The sequence below is a fragment of the Capronia epimyces genome, assembly GCF_000585565.1.
Source record: "Capronia epimyces CBS 606.96 chromosome Unknown aczIQ-supercont1.7, whole genome shotgun sequence".
Lineage (NCBI taxonomy): Eukaryota > Fungi > Ascomycota > Eurotiomycetes > Chaetothyriales > Herpotrichiellaceae > Capronia > Capronia epimyces.
Window position 1 is genome coordinate 1,405,738 of NW_006912910.1, and position 18,181 is coordinate 1,423,918.

Genomic DNA, 18,181 nt, shown 5'->3' on the forward strand with positions numbered 1-18,181 from the left:
AGCGTGAGGGTTCCCCAATACGGTTCTGGTTGGAGGTGGATATTGAGACAGTGAAGTTTTCAACACCCAAAGCTTTGACCGGTCTCAAGACTTTGAAATGAGGATAGATGCTGGCGGGACACGAGAAACACCCGCCAGAGTGCCCTTCTCTCTGCGTTTTTGTTATATCTACATTGCAAGATGCAATCGTCGAGTATAGAAGTTGGCGCTGTCTGAGGAACTTCAAGGCCGTCGGGCCAGATCCTCACTGCAGTAACCGTCACAGTGCCTCTCCAGGTGCCTCTCCAGATGTGCGTGTAGGGACAATGTATGTACCCCTGCGGAACGCTTGCGATGCGATGGAATCCGAACGCTCGAAGGTAGACAGGTTTGCTAGAATCCGATCTGGTCGAGCGGTAGTAATACATGCATTTTGATGGTTCGTAAACATGGAAAATCAATACTCCTTGTCCTCCCCAACCCTCTGCCTTCTGAGCCGGCCTGGCCCGTTCTTCTCCTTCCCCTTCGCCGTGGATCTGCGATCCTTCTCGCCCCTGACCCATTCGAATAGCGTGCCATCTTCCTCGAACTGCTTGTCCTCCAACTCAGCCTGCGCCTCTAGGTCGGCCTCGAGCCTCTGGATTTCTTGCTCCAGAGCTTCCTCGCCGCCCTCGCGGAAGCGCGTGACCTTGCGGACATTGACGGCCGTAAGTTCATGCATGGGCAGGCCCTCCTTGCGTTGCCGCACCAGCGCCTTCGCCGTCATACTGAAGCGCATGTCTCGCGGCCCGTCGACCAGCGACAAAATAGCCGACTCCCCCTGATCGTCCCGAATCGGCTCTTGTCGTAGCACTCGCGTGTACCCGCCCGGACGGTGTTCGTAGCGTTGCCGTAGTACGTTGAATAGTTTGTCCATATGTCGTTCGGGCTCCTGTGTTGAGTCAAAGTGGTTCGGTCAGTCTATCGCTGTCTCTCTAACAAAAAAAGGTCTTGCACCTGCTCGGATGGGCACCACATACGAAAAAGATGGTCTTTGCACGCTGTCTGGCAGCGCTCGTGTTTTTCTTGCCCAGCGTGATCAGTTTCTCGGCGAGCCGTTGAGCTTCTTTTGCTTTTGCGTAGGTCGTTGATATCGATTCATTCGCGATCAGGGACGTCACTAGGTTGCGGAGGAGCGCTTGTCGGTGCGCCGAGTCGCGGCTGAGATGGCGATACTTTATAGACGACATGATAGATTGCTATGTAGCTGAGAGGAGTTGTGTTTGAGCTGGACGCCGTGGACCCAAGGTTCGGAGATTCTCGACGGTGAATTTGCTTGTTCTTCTTCCGAGCCAGGAGGAGAAATAGGGAAAGGCGCCTCCTATGTGTGAACGGCAGGGCAAGATGATGACAGATTACCGCCAGTGGTTTCGTTGCCAACTGCAGATTCTCGGAGGTTTTACTCGTAAAAATCACTCTGCTTTGACGCAGCTTCACAAGTCGTACATGCATGTACATGAACCTACCTAGTCCCCGGTCGGCCTGGGCGCCAAGAACGTCCACCTCAGCCTTGCGCAGCCTTACTTAGACTGTATACGGAGTACTATCGATATAATTTCTCTGTTACGTTAGAAAATGGGTGCGTGACAGTCCTGGTAGAAGAGAGGAAATTAAGCTAGCATGAAACATAGGATTAATACATTTTCTATTGTTACAACATTACAACAGACGGACAGAACTCAACGCCATTTAAGCGTCGCTAGCCCTTGCTTTGTTCTTCGATCAACTTCGACAACGCAGGCCTTTCTTGTGCTCAAGCGTTTATAAAACCTCACATTTCTACTAAAGCCTATTTTGCTCCTTGTGCCTAGGCCAGTTCTGCAACCATAGCTCCGAGAAGGATTACGGCTAGCATTCCCGGTAGAAGAACTCTGCTTCCGCCACCCTGAAACGTCTCGACAGCAGCGGTACCAGAACTGGTGTGACTTGCCGTCTACAAAAGTGAAACACTCGTTAGTGTTAACTCGTAACCGGTACAGCAATAAGCACGTACCGCACTCCCTGTCTCTTCCACAGTAGAAGTTGCCACCGCGGTTGTAGTCGCCGCCTCAATTGGAGAAGCAACTATGCTAGCCTCCGCGCTCACGGAAGATGATTCAGCCCCCAGAGTCGAAGTGGGAATGGCACTGCCACTCGTCTCCGAGGTTGAGCTGGCCGCATGAGGCGTGGTTTCAAGTCCGCATGCCTCCGCGGCAGATGACACACTGTCACCATAGTATTGCCAGATGTCATACTCGAGCGCGCAATCCAGGCAGGCATCAAGTGCTGTGGTAAAGTTCGCTGTATCGCAGTAACCATCTGTTCGGGCGTCCACGATCACACCGCCTTGCCTTGTGTTAGCAAAACCCGTCGAGATAATGATACAACGAATCAGTGCTTACCGCAATTGGCATGACAGTTGTATTCGGGAGTACCGGGTGCCTGACGACGGTGAATAGGAACGATATCAGGGTAAAGGAATGAAGCACTGGCAGAGGAGACGCCCAAGGCCCCAAGGGCAAGAATTGAGGCTCGCATTTCAGCAAGGTAAAGCGCAGCAGGGGAGCTGGCAGGTGGTGATAACAGAAGCAAGTATTCCAGCAGCCGATGTTGAACAGCAGACTTGTTGCCACGCGGAGGCAGACCGACGGGTATTCATATACCTGGTGCCGATAGGAACAACCGTCCTCACTTCGGCACCCAAGTAGCGACCGCAAGCGGAGGCTTGAAGATGGCCGGTTACTGTCCAGGCTCGGGCATCACTATTGAAGCAAGGTCCACCATGATGGCTTGGTGCCCAGTCTCGCTCGACTCCGCAAGAAGGAAGCCTCGGAGTGAAAACCCAGTCCAAGCATCTTTCCTGCACATTTCTACAGGTTCTGGCGAGAACAGCGCCCATCCCCATGGCTGGGTAGACAATGAATGGGGAGGATGCAGTCGTGGATTAACGAATTAGGAGCAACCCGCGGCCTGGTCAAGAAACTGACTGATCTTGGCGCGAGGCATTTATCTTATCAGATAATTTAGCATTGGCGTCTGACAGTAAGACTTAAACCGAACTTCCCCACCTCGCAGGTGCCCTCCCAGATGCTGTATGGCATTTAGCCTCGTCTGACTAAAAGTGTTTCCGTGCCGAAACCGGCCAACATCTAATCAGATTAGATGGTCAAACTAGTCACCCTCCTCAATTGGAAAGCCATGTTGATGCTGGCCTGTACTATTTGCTTCGCCAATACTTCGGTTGTACTTGGCACCCATGGCAGTGTTTCTTTTGCCTTGGAACCTCTTATGTAGCATGAGTTGCTTCACTCAATCCAGTGAAAGCCTCCATATCCACACACACCAGTTGGGTCGGTTGCATGTTCATGCCTTTCCAAGATTTTGGACTGAACCGGTGGATGCTCTCGAAAAGGAGGGGTTCTTGTCCTCAGGCGCATCGACGGCCACCTTGTCTTCAGGTCCACATGGGCGGCAATCCGGATGGCCTCCTCCTATATCTACCGAACTGCGCCGTAGAAAGGGATAGGTGAGACAGCCCAAGCTTCCCCTCCATCAAGGATACATAAGCGGTTGATCGCAGTCAAGTATTCTGCAACCTTTTTATCTTTGTCTCAACACTTACTTGCAAAGCTGAGTCACAGACAAGATGGCCCTTTTCCTATCCCTTCTCCTCCTTGTTCGCCTGTACGGTGCCACTGCCCTCGCCGAACATGGAGAGGAGTACTCAAAGTCCATGGGCCCAATAGCTTTCATGTGGCCTCCCGATAGAGTGTGGGATACAGATCACGACAACAGTGCCCCCTGCGGCACGCCATCAGGAGTGGCGAACAGGACTGATTTTCCGTTGCGTATGTGTTGACACTTGGACATTCTGAAGAGGGTACTGACAACTCCAGTCAATGGTCAAGTTGCATTGGTAGCGCAGGATGAGTCTTGGTCGATTCAGGTTGCCGTCTCTTATAAAGACAGTACGACTATCCGCGCCATTGTGCTTTTTTGTCTGGCGAACACTGACAGAAGTTCAGATCCGAGCTCGAATGATGATTTCGAGCCAGTGATTGCGGCGACACGGATCCCATCCTTGGCAGAAGGACATCAATGCTACCCGCTTCCAAATCCGCCAGCGGATGTCGAAGCTGGTTCGAATGCTACAGTGCAAATTAAGTACCTCTCGGAATTCGACACTGAAAAAAACCAAACATTTTACGCTTGTGCGGATATCACCTATGTCCCGACGAGCGCATTCACTTACCAAGTTCCCTGCTTCAACGCCACTGTTGATGACTACTCCATGTCCGACAGCGATAGCGGTGATGATACTGCCAATGCAACCTCTTCGGCAGCTTCATCCGGGGCGTCTGCGACATTGGGTGCCACCACCGAGACTTCAAAATCATCTTCATCAGGTCTCTCTGGAGGTGCCATTGCAGGCATAGTGGTTGGCGTTGTGGCCGGTGTCGCCATTAGCATCGCTGCTGGTTTGCTCTTGTGGCGCCATAGTCAATTGAAGAAGCGAGCTCGTCAGCAGGCGGCATCGGTCCGAGCAGTCGACTGGGAGAAATCCATGCAAGGATTGCCAACCACCGCATAGAATCGGCGCAGCCGTTATGAAGTATTATCAGGCACAAGGCTGCTAGGGTTGGAGGCCCCGGGACACCGACGGGATACAGCACAGCAGCAACAGGATCGGAGAGAGACCAGTGAGCAGCAAAGTATCTTCCCGTAGCTGGTATATAGGACGTTAGGCTCAGAATGATGTACGACTTCTCCTAGACGTGTTAAAGAAAGAGAAATTTCTCCGCTGACGAGGAGTTTATTATCAACTTAGTGAGACTGCTTGATGGGTAATTCTAAATATGTAATTACGCCCTAAGGGATTAGCATGTTGACGCAGTAGGAAACTGAGCCGAGGGTCTTGACGAGCTGCCAGTGGAACAACTTTCGATGGAGCTCCAACAGTGATAGTCGGTCAGAGCGATATTTCAACTTTCTAATAATCGTACGTTAGAGACTCCATGGGCTTCTCATGCCTTCAGCTACCTTGAAAGGGAACACATTGCACTTTGCTTCACATTTCCCATCGTCAACACCGCAGCGAGTCCAGCGATAACACATTGCTGTTTACCGCAAGTGGGAAGTCCCAGCGGCTTCTAGTCAACCGGAGCTCGGTAGAGACCCCGTATAAGATGGGATTCACTACGGGATTCGTAAGTACTGGTAGACCTGGCCACACCATAAATCGGTCTGACATGGATAGCTCGGAGGTGTGACCTTGACATACTCGCTGTTGTATTTCTCACTATACGTGCACCGGGCGAACCGCAGTGTGCAACGATCGCTCCTCTCTCAACAGGCGACGCTACTCAATTCCGTGGTCGAGCCTCTACCTCCGCTACCAGACCCACCTGCCTATGAAGTGCGTCGAGCAGGGCTCGTCGAGGAGCTCAAGGATCGTTGGAACAGCGAGATTGAACGGCTAGTCCGCAATTTCCAGGAGACGGATTGGACAGAGAAACGCGCGCGCCTCGAGGAGCAAGCAGCTGTTGTATGGACGAATGTGAAGTCGTCGGAGTCAGCTCATGAGCTGGAGTCGAAGGCTAAACAGCTGGAGCAGAAGGTAAAGGACACGATCACTGATGGGACTGGGAATGTGAAGGATGCTGTGGCTCGAAAGGCAGAGAAGGTGGTGGCTGGCGCTGAGGACAAGGTGAAGGATCAAGTTGAGAGGGAACCACGGTTGCTGGAGTTGAAATGATTCCCTGCCATAAATCCTACTCCACCCTCGTCGACCTCAACAGGGGACTATTCGGTCAGCCGCTCCCACATATCTCTCCCTCCCCCGAGCCATGGCCAAGTGTGATCGTTCTATTCTACAAACGGCTCAAACCCGGGCACCACGGATACATCAAGCCTGGCGGAGCAATGGCCCGATCATTCCTTTAGGTCGGAACCAGCTTGAAGAGACAACATCAGTGGAAACACGATAATCGGTCACGAAAGGAACTTTCCCCATAAGCATGACCTACGAAGCTCGCGCCGAGGAGGTTGGCCGTCTCTTCGACGTGCCACTGGTACCCTGGATGCTTTCTACCACAAACAAAGTCAGTCGGGCAGAGTTCTCAGTTACACCTTGGGTATGGGCCATGACAGTGTATACAGAGAAGACAGACGAACTAAAGGTTGGGAGGACGACTGAAGAAAGAGAACGCATGTGGCTGGAGTGGTTCATTTGGCGCTTTTGGCGCTTTTACGTCGTTGATCAACACATTTCTGCTCGTCTCTTCTAGAAAGGCGGCTTGTCTGTCCCAAAATGCCCAAGTAGGCAAGCTTCGATTGAGTTTGCATTGCTTTTGGCTTGAGGAAAGACTTGAGGTTGAGACAAGAATTGCAATCAATTTCATTTCGTGTCATACCCTTAGGTTCCAGAGCGAATTGTAACATATCAGAAGAATGCTATGAAATCCCACTCCTGAAACACCTTGCATGCTATTTCGTGTCCTGTCTTTTCCCAAGCAAGCTCAATTTCTTGCAAACTCATATCCCTTCACTAGTCGTTCTTGCAATCGTCCCCTATTCATGACTGTCGTTCTTCAATCGTCTCATTGCTGTGCCCATGGTCGGTGTCAGCTTCCAGCCACCCTGCAATAGTGTGCTAGGTCAGGTCACGAACCCGAACCCGACAAAACCATCCCGCTAGTCTCATTAGCTCTTTGAAGGCTCTTCTCTAGCTCTTTAACCCGCGCCTTGAGCAATTCGTTCTCTCGCTTCATAGCCTCCAATTCTGCTCGCTGGAGCGCCGCCTCTTCATATCTCGCAGTGGAAACCGCGGCGTTGGAACTGGGGCTACGAGGAAGTGCGTACTGAGGGACGGGCTCGGCCACAGAATTTGGTTGATTCGGGGCATTTGAGGACACAGAGGTACGGTGGGGATATCCATAGCCAGTCTGATTCATGTGCGGCGAGGAGGTCATGGAGCTGGCGCGGAATCCCGACGCGGATGTGGAATTCTGTCGACTCATATCGGGACGGCTCGTCTCCATGCTAGGTCGAGCGCTTGCCTGGACACTTTGGTCTCTGGGTGCTGCAACGCCGGACACGCTGGTGCTAGCGGCATTGGCGAGGCTGTCTCGGATAGATCTCGTGGAGCGAGTTGACAAGTTTGATGAGGATCGGTGGCGACGAGCTGCGGTTGGAATGATTGTCGTGGCTGTGCCGGTCGTCGACGTATAGGGGTCGCTGGCGGAAAAGAAATGGTCGGATGTGGAAGAGGTTGTGGAGGCTACGGACGCTGTCTGAGCGCGCAAAGCGGATAGTTCACGAGTAAGGCGATTGACCTCCAGAGTTGTTAGCTCGCATACTTGTTCTTCTGCTCTAAAGGATCTCACAATGCTCTCTTGTTCCTTTTCCAGTTCCAGGTGCAGTTCAGCAGCGGTGAGAGGTCGAGGATGTCGAATAGGTCCTGCGTGAAGTTAGTGAGCAGATTCCTGACCCGTATATGATCCTGCACTGACCTGGTCCAATACCCACGCCTGCATTGTCCGTCATTGAAGCCTGTGCCGGTCTGGGTGAGCTAGGGAGACTGTTGTTTTGCGGAAGAGGGGGAGGCAGCATTTGGGTTGAGGTTCTCCTTGAGGCTGGCTGCGCTGAGTTGGGATATGCGGCAGAGATTGTACTAGAGGTCTGTGAATTGGATGCACCGCGAGGGGTTCTAGCGGTCGTGGTAGAGTCCAGGGCCATCGTTAGCCACTGTAGCAGGCCCGGGATCTACAGAGCAGGTTACCAACAGAGGAACGAGAGACTGTCGGTGGGTGTCGAGGATCTAGACGTGAAGTTGCTCCATGTGGAGTTGGGAGTAAGAGTAAGTCCGAGTCGCAACAATCATCCACAGTTCAGAGCTTGTGACCGCGCTCTTCGGCCGGCCTTCAAGCAGGACTAAATGAGCTGACTGCAAGAAATTTGTTGTAGGGTGTGGAAACCGGAGATGCGTAGTCTGGGAGCCTGCGCAGATCAAGACGCTCCTCTGGAAATGAAGTGTCGCGTCGCTGTCGACCAATCACTACTCACTACTGGTGCATAAGTTCCTCTTGCTACTATAAGACACGAAAGACAAAAGACACGAGGATGGAGAAGAACCTGAGATCTGTTAAAAATCTATGGGTTGATGATGCAGTTGACTTTCTTCTTGCCACTCCCACCAGGTGCATGAATCACGATCTCGAGGGCCTTCCTGCAACGGAATTCACAAAACCCCCAGACTTCCATGTACAATGCCCCAACCTTCTATGGCACAAAAAGCCAGATCCCTAAATCCTCGGGGACTTGGATGCAAGCCTGTTCCTGTAATACGGACCGTTGTCCTAGCCGAGCAACATAACGGCGGACTCGACGGTTCTTTTAATACAGGCGTCTTCAGTGCTTACCTTTTCACTTTGATACTTCCGACAATGCTGACGAGGTCCCAACGACAGGCTTGCTTTTGCCCTCGTCCGAGGGCACTTCTCCATTTCCCCCCGTATCAGAGTCTGAAGACCATTCAGAGCTCATGTCCTTGGGTGCTGCGGACTCCCTGGCTTTGGCCAAAGCTGTCTGGTCGTGAATGTCACCAAGAGAGCCATGAAAGTGCTCACCATCGACGTGTTCCACATGTGTGCTGTCCTCTCCTTTCTCGTCCTCACCAATCATTGCGGCCAAGCTTCGGAAATTGAACATTGGCTCAAGGCTTCCGGGAGGAGGAGTCCCAGAACCAGAAAAGGTGCCTGCCTGACCAGAATCGACAAATGAAGAAGACGCGGACGAAGCGGTGGACATTTGCCGCAGATGTGACCGTCGGAATGGCTCAGCTGCAAGAGGAACCGGAATCGAAGATGCCACGGATTCTTGGCTGGTGTCAGAAAGAGACAGAGCAGGGATAGAAGATGGTCGGGGGGTCTCCTCTTCAGCAACACTCAGTCCTTGCAACAGGGGAGTTTCGCTCCGATCGACTGCCTTCCCTTTGCCCGCAGCAGATTCGTCGTCCAGGCCCAGTGAGAGATTACTGCGAGACCTTTCCATGATGCTGCTAGATCCGTCGCCGTTGCTGGTGGTGGAGTTCAGAGTGAAGAGACTGTTTTTGCGAGCAGACTTTTCCGCCTTCTTACCCTCCTTTTCCTTTTTCTTTGCTTCTTTGCGAGCCTCCTTCTCCTCCTTTCTGCGGCGTTCCTCCTCGGATGCTAGGCTCAACCTAATGGCTTCCATCATCATCATATCTTCTAGGTCATCCATCCGACTCCGGCGAGAACTGCTACCTCGAGGTGGTGGCAGGAATGGATTCCGCGACTCCGCAGTTGTCTGTTCCTGTTGAGGCGTAGTATGCCTCTCCGCCAACATCGCCAGAGCGCTCAAGTTTGAGTTGGGCCCAGTCTCTGTGCTTTCCAAGGTCGTTCGTCGGAGCATGTTTCTGCGGCTGAAAGTTGTAAAAGGTCGAGGCTCGCTGCCCTGCCCATTCATCAGATAGGCTGCCGTGTGCAATGCAGTAGCTGCTGCAGAACGCCGGGCCGCATGAGCACGGGCGCTCGCCAGCTTGGTCGCCCAGTCCGGGCGAATTTTGTCTGTGGTGATCACTTCGGGGGCATTCGCAGAAAGAGAAGTGCCACGCCGTCGACCAGGGCCGGGAGACAAGTTGCCTGAGGAGATCGAGGTTTGCGACGACATCGCCGACATGACCTGATATGGCTGAGATCCGGTTCCGTACGTAAGCCCCCTTCGGAAAGGGGGCGGTGTGTAGGTAATACCAAAATCCGGAGTCTTACAATAAGGACATGTCGCAATCTCAGATACAAGGAGGCCTTCTGCTTGTGCTTCGGGCTCGGCTTCGGAAACAGGTGGAGTATTGGGATCTGACTGCTCATGTTCGGGAGGATGTGGATCGGGGCGTTTAATTTGGACGAAACATTCCGAACAGATTGGCTGCTCGCAGCATCGAGTGGTATTGAGGTACGGAGGATAATAAAGAAAACAAATCGGGCACTCCGTTGCGTCTTTGTACAGATAGACCTCAATCGGTTGACCATTGACGAATGGGTCCGGTGGCAATTGGAACTCTCTAGGTGTCATGTCGGATTGTGAATTCGCTCGAGAAGAGGAGGTCAAGGAGGCCAATGTTTTGGCCCTGGTTCTGAAGATACCGGGGTTTGGTGAGTTAGATGGCGGTGCTGAGGCGGGCGAAGGAAGTGGCAGTGAGTGAGGAACAAGTGATAGCCGTGCTGAACTATCTGATTGGAATGACTGCGACCTGGGACCGATGGGGATTGTGGCGTTCTTCAAGGACGACTCTTTGGTCTTCTCCGTAGCCGTTCTTTTGGTGAGTCTATATTCGAGTTCTGGAGGCACCTCATCGGCTGGAGGGATTGGCATACCTCTGGCCGCAGCCATGAGTTGATGTTCTGCCCACGAGTCGGAAAAGTCATTTAAGCCTCTCCAGAAGGGTGCCAGTCGCCGTTCAATCTGGATATCTATCAGCGGAGAGTTGCGGATGTTGTCGGGCACATCAACTTACCATGAGTTGACGAACAATGCCTTTGTTAAAGTCCTCGGGGCCAACGTAGACACCCTGCGTCACAAGATAACCTCCATCTACATGCTCTTCTCTCATGCTGCGCTCGCGCTCCTTGAGCCTTGCCACTCTTTCTTTCTCTGCCTTTCTGGCCTCCCTCTCTTGTTTGTTCTCCCGCCTTGCCTCGAGTGAAGAGGCGTCTGGATCACTACTCCCGCCGATGCCGAGAAAGGAGAAGTCAGGTCGGCTTCCCCTCCGCTGGCGAGATGAGTAGACCGCCCGAAGGGAAGCTTCTGAACCATTAGATGGTGCATCTGGTCTTGCGGTTGGGCTCGCGCTGCCACCAACCCTCGAGCTAGCGGAGCCCTGCCCACGTGCTTCTTTTGTCTGCGTATTGCCCATGTTGACACTACCTCTGGATGTTTGGACAACCTCCTGCTACTTGGCCACACCGGATCGCGCAATCATCGCCACATCTTCTGTCTATCTTCTTCCTCCGAAGACAATTGTGATGGGTCTCGTCAGAAAAAGCTTAGGTCGGCTTCGTGGGCGGTCGGCGCAGCTACCCTTGAAGATCAAGGCACCGTCCGGTTTCAACAGAGTCCTCACTATATGGGAGAACGACAGGTCGGATACAGGTTGATGGCAACTGACGCCAGGAAATAAGAGGTAGATGATATAAAATGATTCCGTGGAGAGATGTCACATAGTAGTAGCCATGTGAGTGAGGTTATGCAGAGTAGGCTTCCGACGCAATCCAGTGCAGTGCGCAGGACAAGACAGCCAACAGGAAGCCCGCCAAGTTGCCTGCAGCGACGCACAGTTACCCGGCGTAGGCTGCGGGTGAAGTGTGGATGTGGGCAACTAGAGCCACGATGAAGAAGGTCGTGCGCATGGGTATTGCATCCGAGGCCGACCGATAACGATATGGAATAGGCAACCCGCCAACTAACGTAAGGGGAAAAGATAGTCTTTGAATACGTCGGCTATAGTTTGACGGATGTACGGAGTACGCACGTACGGATACTCTTAGAAGTACTAAGTACATAAGGTACGTAGAGGCTCAGATGATGTTGCCGCCCCATGCCGGCTCGCTGGCGGCCCTTCTCAGCCCCGCGGTGTCTAGGCAGTTGGAGTGCTAATTGGCATCTGATAATAGCGCCCTGCGCGCGGCTAGATCGCCGGCGAGATTTTGAGCAAAGAGGCCTTCTGAGAACTCCACTACCAGACAGACAAACACCAGAATACGATGCGTTCCTCCCACAGAACCCTACTTTACGCATGTAATAAACAGTGAGACAGACTGAATATGACCGTGAGCTCGATGCGACTACATATCACACCGTTTAGCCCTGATCTCCTCCGCGCTATAGTCGGCCCTCGTTTACTCGACCAAGTCTCCAATTTATCCTTCCACACGATCCAAACGTTTCCTGAGAACAATTACGGCTACTTCGACTTGCCCATTATGGAAGCAGAAAGGATAAAAAAGAAGCTCAACGGAGCCATCTTGAAAGGCAAGAAGATCAAAATCGAAGAAGCGCGGCCTACCAAACGCAAGAATTTTGAGGAAACCACGGAGGATTCGTCCCAACTAGAGCCTAGCACGGCTGCAAAGAGGTCTAAGACGGAGCGCAATGTCATCCTGGGTCATGAGCTTTCCGCAAATCGCAAGGTAAAGCGCGGCTGGACCGAAGCCGACCGAACCAAATCAGGCAAAAAGGGCAAAGGAAAAGTCTCGTCGACTACTTCGAAATTCACAGACAAGGATGAGCTCTTATTTCGAACAAAGGTCCCTCCAAACAAAACCGAGTCGGGGAAAAGGGGGAAATCTAAGAAGAATCTTGGCCAGCACGTGGTACACGAATTCGAGCACTCGACGACACAGCCTTCCTTCCTCCGACAAGACGACCCTGAAGGCAGCAAGGGAAATTTGGAATATGTGGACGGAACGGGGTGGATTGATGAGGCCGGACGAGTTGTTGAACCTGAAAGTGAACGTATATTGGCTAGGAAAGAGGCTCTCCAAGGACGAGTCGGAGATGAAAACACAAAAACTCCCTCAGACCACTCGTCAACGACGTCTGACTTGTCCTCTGACGATGACAAAAATGACGCCAATAGGCAGAATATTGACGAAACCAGCAGTTCAGGCTCATCGTCCGAGACCGCATCCGTTTCCGAGGCAGACGAAGATACGGATGCTAGTGCGGTAGACGAAGATAGAGCAGGCTCGGGTGCAGCTAGCGACCTGGAGCCCAGCGCGCCACCGGAGGTTCATCCGCTCGAGGTTTTGTTCAAAAAGCCAAGCAAGCCTGCCTCGCAGGATATAGCAAAGCCATCCTTGGAGATCTCGACGTCGTTCTCATTCTTTGACGCCGGCAATGAAGATGATGTTGATGAAGCGGCTACTATGCCGGGGACACCATTCACCACACAAGACCTGCGGTCGAGGGGACTCCGAAGCGCCGCGCCCACCCCCGATACAGCGCACCCGAGCCGGTTCAATAGCTATGACAGTTCGGGACTTCCTGATGACGAGGAATCGGAAGATGATGACGATAATGCGGATGGCGACGGTACTCCCGGAAGCTCTCTCGAATTAAAGAAGCCAGTTATAGAGACACCATCTCGCAAGCAGAGCGAGTTTGAGAAGAATTTCTGGCAGAACCGAGGAGAGAACAATCGAGCTTGGAAGCTGAGGCGAAGGAACGTGTTGAAAGAAAAACGGCAGCGGGAGAACAAGGCACGCCGCCCGAAGAACTGGTGAGGCACAAGTCCAGTACGAGCAGGGACAGGCAACCCCTATCACGCCTATGTATACGGAATACCATGTCCGTCCATCCAGATTTGCTTGTGGTAGTACGCATATAAGTAGTGCGCTGAGTTCGCTGGCTGGGAGTGAACGTAAGGCTGGGCCTGGTAGTAGTAATATCCATTTTACATTGTCTACTACCTAGGTATCCAAAGGCGGACGTGAGACTGCGGTTTCACATGAAGCGCTTACTCATTCGCTCTTCGATTACCCCCACGGCGACGGAGATCGCCACCGGTTGAGAGGGACTCTACCATTGAGATTGTATTGCAGTGTCATCAAGGCTTTGTTTGTTCGAGGGATCCTGGCTTGCTGATGAGTGCCAGTGAAGCTTCAGGCTTGTACCGTAGGCCTTCGATGTTTTCTGGTCTCGATTAGCGTTTTGCGTATGCGACGCTTGTCATTCTCTTGAAGTTTCTTGTCGCTTGTTCTTCGTCATGTAAGGTAAGAGAAGAGCGACACGGGCATCGCTGTAAGGGTCTTGTCCACCAGCAGGCCGCAACATGGATCATCTACCTCTGCCACAAAATGCCACTCTGGGAACTCTCGACATCCCTTACCTGTGCACCGAAGACTATGATGGCGAGGACTTCGAAACATTCCCTGCGCGCAAGCACTGGACCATTGAGCGACGGTTCACTGTTATCGTGTTCGCTTGCCGTGAGCGACTGGTGACTGAACATTCAGAAGTTGGGAGTTTTCTTCAGACTTGGCTGTATTTCGGGTTACTGAATCAGTTTCTAGAGAAGCCCGTGGATGTCAAGTTGTTCCAGAGGGAAGCAGGCGGCGGCAAGGTGCTGTTCACTTCGAAGCGTCTTGGAGATATCATCAGTGCTTGGACGGTGCAGACCATGGAACAGGACTGGTCGATGTACGAAAACAACCTCCGAACCTGGAAAGACCGTCTTTATGGCTATCTTCTCACCGCGCGAGATATCGTCCTCAGAGTTGTACATTCTCTGGACGGCCAACCCGAAAATATACTGTCCTGCGTCTGTCTCAGCATCGCTGTGCTGGGAGAATATCTCAATTACGCGTTGAAGGATATGTTCATAAAAAGAGGCTTGGAATCCCCAGTGATGCAGAACTGGCAATCCGTGGACTGGGCAGACTGCGGCGGACCGATCGTCACGATCATGCAACGGAATGGATGGTGTCCGAATAAGCTTGCATACTTCGATGCCGAGGATCTCAAGTCCATCGGCAAGCTGTGGTATTCTGCAAACATGAAACCACCAAATGCTGAAAAGTCTCATGCACGCTGCAGCGAGGAACAATGTCAGTTGTTGCAAGTCGATCTGCGCGAATACAGAACTTGTCATACACGAGAAGGCTGCGAATGTGCCTCGCGTGGTCCTGAACCCGGGCTGTTGGCAAGCGCTATCCAAAATGACTTGGTACCCTTGGTGACCATCGCTGAACGCGCCGGAGTCAAAGTGAGCCTGCAAATCGCAGATGAGAACACTGAATACGTTGCCATTTCTCATGTATGGGCGGATGGCATGGGCAACCTAAAGGAAAATACTTTGACCGAGTGCTCCTTGCGTCAGCTCCGCTTCTACGTCGATGCTCTGGCTGGGTTCGATGCTCAGTCCAATCTGCCTTTGTGGATCGATACTCTCTGCCTGCCCAGAAACCCGATTGAGTTGCGCCGCAGAGGTATCATAGCTTTCAACGAGGTCTTCAGAAAAGCCCAACACGTGCTCGTTCTTGACTCGTATCTCCAAAAGCTTTCCTCCAAGTCAATGTCCCCTATCGAGTTGCTTGCGCGTGTAGCTGTCTGTGGTTGGACGCAGCGCCTTTGGACATTTTCCGAGGGCCGTTTGGGAAGAAGTGTCTACTTCCAGTTCGAGGATCGCGCTGTAGACCTTTTTCAAGCCGTGGATCAGTGGCGTGAGACGTTTTTTAGAATTCCGTCATTACCGAGCCACGGCGTTGACTTAGCTGTCATTGGAAACTTCTCTGCGACAAGGATCCTGCCAGGCCCTGAGTTTGACTGCCGCCTGCTGGAGTTACCTACCTTGCGCTTCGCCTTGGGCACAAGATCGACCAGCTGGCCGACGGATGAAGCCATCTGTCTGGCTGGGATCCTTGGACTGAACATGCGTCAAGTCATTGAAGCTGATGACGCCCAGAAAATGAACGTGGTATGGAGTTTGCTGCAAAATCTCCCTACAGGACTGGCCTTTTCTCGCGCGCCAAGAAAACTGGTCGATAAAGGGTACAGATGGGCGCCGTCTTCTTTGTTAGGAGACCTCAAGGTGCAACGCTGGGGAGGACCAGGCCCATTGTTTGCCAGACTGAATGCAACGCCGTCTGAGGCTGGTCTTATTGTGCAGCTTCCCGGGGCTTTGTTCAAGGCCCGTCTCAGCACCGATTCGGGGGCCGGCAGGACGAAGCTGAAGTTGTTTGAGTGCTGTCTTCCACAGTTCGCTGCAGATCGGGGACATTTATCGCTACAGGGCGGAAGTGGCCAATGGTATTCCTGCAATATTATTTCAAACTGGCACCAAGAATCTGCCGACGTTGATATCGCAAATGAGGTACCAGCAATCATCCTGGAGTCACCCATTGAGATGGACAGGTCGTCAGCTAGGGACGACTTCCGATCAATCGACACGTTACGTGGCCTGCTGGTCACTTATTTTCACTCAGAAGAGGGTGAGGAGATCATCCACGCCAAAGCTCATAGCCATGTGGAATTGCAGACTCTGTCAAATAAGGTGCAGAAGTTCCATGACAAAGTCAAGATATGCTGTGAAGAGATTCTCAGTCACAACATGGACACCATAGCTGCTTTGCAAGATGATCAAGACACCCTAAAACGCAAGATCGCCTCCTGGGTGGAGGAATATGCCAGGGAAGATGACCTTCTGGAGCTTGGGAAAGAAATTTGGCGCCATGAAATGTGGGACGATAGCGATGGCAAGTTGATAAATCACATTGTGTGGAGTGTGGGGTATTTGTGCTCGGTTGATGAGTGGTACGTTATTGAGGAGGGTTCACGGCCGATAACATGGTGTGTTGACTGAGAGGACTGCTATCTCATCTGTGGAATCTAGGTCTAACACCGATGGAGATTTTTGGTTCGGATGGGTAAGACAAGGCTCAGAGAAGCTGGGGTTGCTCAGGAGCATTGAGGCAAGACAATCTGAAACCGGCGGCCACACTCTTGCCTATCATATCTGCCTTCGAGAATTCTGACCGCGAGATTTCTCGTGGGAAGGAAGGGGGCCCCGAATGATGGTAGAATTGAACTTGAAGCATTACCACCTGAAAGCCGCCAGACGTTACTGTTCCAGCGCGTTCACAACGCTGAGCATTTTGCTCCTTTGTGTACTCCGGCAGGGACCCTGCTGGACACGGCGTAAGAAGAACGCCGACATTCACAGTTGGGGTCCAAGCACGACAGATATCACACCCTGACTCTCTCACCGAATCCATCCTCGATAATCTAGGCTGGGTTCGAAAGATGGTTGAGCGGCTCACATTGTGAATGACCAGCCATGTCAGTCACTTCATGCGAGCAGGGTCAAGGCCTCATCACATTGCAAGAGACATTGCTTGACGTACGTTCTTAGAATGCTGTGGTGTCGAAAAGTGGAGCTGCCAAACAGGCATGGCAGGAGTTTGACCGATAAACGCACAAGGCCTCCATTGCTCCATACTGACTCTACATTGAGCCACGGAGATCCGTGCTTCATTCCACAAGATACATACCTGACGCTGTCTTTTCAATCCTCGAGCCTGGAAGCATTCTTTCGAGCCATCTTCTCTCGCTTCTTGGCCCCAGCCATGGGCTTTCGAAGGCGTGCAGTCTTTATCGCTTTTTGAGGCTTGCCCGAGTCCCACATTTGCCAGATATCAAGACAAGTTCGTTGGCCTACGTACTTTCCGTTAGGGGTGAAAATCTCAACCTCGGGGAAGGTCGATGCTGCGAGCGGCGTCAGGTCAGATGTCGCCTGCTCTCCTCCAAAAGGAATAAATCAGCTCGTCTCGATGGAACCGGCTGCTGTCGTAGGCGCGGCTAACTCTGCAGCACTTGAGTAGGAAGGGCTTTCTGTAGGAACCTCCATTGGAGGGAAGCGCTTGGTTTTCCTGACTTGGCAAACTAGTTCTACCCAGCCACCTACCAGCCAACCCCTTCGATGAGAATATCTGTTGCGTATATGTGGAAAGGTAGTTTGTCCGGATTGACCCTAGCTCTGATCATTAACCCAGCCCTAGATTTTATGACGTCTGTCTACAGCCTAAATCGACCAGCGAGTACATAAGATGGCTGGCCCAGCGTCGTCCATAAGGATCGACTCTATACCACTCTCACGCTGTTGAGTTTAAGTTCCCTCTGCTTTTCTATCGAGGTGATATACGTCTTGAGTAGTACGAAGGGATAAGCGAGTATAGTCGTGCTGCGATCATCCTTGTCCAGGATCGGTGTGATTCGAAGAGGAGTAAGAATTAGCCGGCTTTGAGGATATATTAAGACATAGTTGGACGGTGCACTATAACAAGATCAGCTCGGTCCTTAATCTTAATATACTGGTCGAGCCCGCCACGTTCTAGACCCGGTATATTAATTAGTTCCCCTTTGTTGTTGCCGAAGGGAAGGCGGATTGGGGAGGCTGTAGTGGTAGGAAGGCTTGAGACCAAAGGCAGGGTTGGGAAAGCAACTTCCGGCTGAGCAGGGGGCAGCAACCCCTTCTCGGAAAAGAAAGAGGCGTTGAGAGCTTTCCCACGGCCCTCGATGTCTTGCTGTCGGTGAAGCTCCCCATATGAAGGTGCTTCGTCGTGCGAGCCCTTTGGAAACAAAACTTCGAAAAGGTTCGATTTGCCCACGT

The 18,181-nt window shown here is 52.2% G+C and overlaps 8 protein-coding genes across 8 annotated transcripts; 4 read left to right on the forward strand and 4 right to left on the reverse strand.

Moving 5' to 3' along the window:
- Nucleotides 1–436: 436 nt before the first annotated feature.
- A1O3_08298 (uncharacterized protein) lies at nucleotides 437–1,208 on the reverse strand (the record flags this gene model as incomplete). Its single annotated transcript, XM_007738396.1, has 2 exons — nucleotides 437–910; nucleotides 999–1,208. 2 exons carry the CDS (start codon nucleotides 1,206–1,208, stop codon nucleotides 437–439), a joined length of 684 nt encoding a protein of 227 aa, XP_007736586.1.
- A 617-nt stretch (nucleotides 1,209–1,825) lies between these two features.
- Nucleotides 1,826–2,535, reverse strand: A1O3_08299 (uncharacterized protein; the record flags this gene model as incomplete). Its single annotated transcript, XM_007738397.1, has 3 exons — nucleotides 1,826–1,951; nucleotides 2,012–2,343; nucleotides 2,400–2,535. 3 exons carry the CDS (start codon nucleotides 2,533–2,535, stop codon nucleotides 1,826–1,828), a joined length of 594 nt encoding a protein of 197 aa, XP_007736587.1.
- A 1,108-nt stretch (nucleotides 2,536–3,643) lies between these two features.
- On the forward strand, nucleotides 3,644–4,588 carry A1O3_08300 (uncharacterized protein; the record flags this gene model as incomplete). Its single annotated transcript, XM_007738398.1, has 3 exons — nucleotides 3,644–3,845; nucleotides 3,894–3,965; nucleotides 4,023–4,588. The coding sequence occupies 3 exons, from the start codon at nucleotides 3,644–3,646 to the stop codon at nucleotides 4,586–4,588; spliced, it is 840 nt and encodes a 279-aa protein (XP_007736588.1).
- Nucleotides 4,589–5,183: 595 nt separating this feature from the next.
- A1O3_08301 (uncharacterized protein) lies at nucleotides 5,184–5,752 on the forward strand (the record flags this gene model as incomplete). The annotated part of the gene is made up of 2 exons (XM_007738399.1): nucleotides 5,184–5,204; nucleotides 5,255–5,752. 2 exons carry the CDS (start codon nucleotides 5,184–5,186, stop codon nucleotides 5,750–5,752), a joined length of 519 nt encoding a protein of 172 aa, XP_007736589.1.
- Nucleotides 5,753–6,659: 907 nt separating this feature from the next.
- Nucleotides 6,660–7,608, reverse strand: A1O3_08302 (uncharacterized protein; the record flags this gene model as incomplete). Its single annotated transcript, XM_007738400.1, has 3 exons — nucleotides 6,660–7,331; nucleotides 7,383–7,456; nucleotides 7,509–7,608. 3 exons carry the CDS (start codon nucleotides 7,606–7,608, stop codon nucleotides 6,660–6,662), a joined length of 846 nt encoding a protein of 281 aa, XP_007736590.1.
- Nucleotides 7,609–8,421: 813 nt separating this feature from the next.
- On the reverse strand, nucleotides 8,422–10,930 carry A1O3_08303 (uncharacterized protein; the record flags this gene model as incomplete). Its single annotated transcript, XM_007738401.1, has 2 exons — nucleotides 8,422–10,479; nucleotides 10,532–10,930. 2 exons carry the CDS (start codon nucleotides 10,928–10,930, stop codon nucleotides 8,422–8,424), a joined length of 2,457 nt encoding a protein of 818 aa, XP_007736591.1.
- Nucleotides 10,931–11,837: 907 nt separating this feature from the next.
- A1O3_08304 (uncharacterized protein) lies at nucleotides 11,838–13,298 on the forward strand (the record flags this gene model as incomplete). The annotated part of the gene is made up of 1 exon (XM_007738402.1): nucleotides 11,838–13,298. One exon carries the CDS (start codon nucleotides 11,838–11,840, stop codon nucleotides 13,296–13,298), a length of 1,461 nt encoding a protein of 486 aa, XP_007736592.1.
- Nucleotides 13,299–13,846: 548 nt separating this feature from the next.
- A1O3_08305 (uncharacterized protein) lies at nucleotides 13,847–16,375 on the forward strand (the record flags this gene model as incomplete). Its single annotated transcript, XM_007738403.1, has 1 exon — nucleotides 13,847–16,375. One exon carries the CDS (start codon nucleotides 13,847–13,849, stop codon nucleotides 16,373–16,375), a length of 2,529 nt encoding a protein of 842 aa, XP_007736593.1.
- Between the last annotated feature and the right edge of the window lie 1,806 nt (nucleotides 16,376–18,181).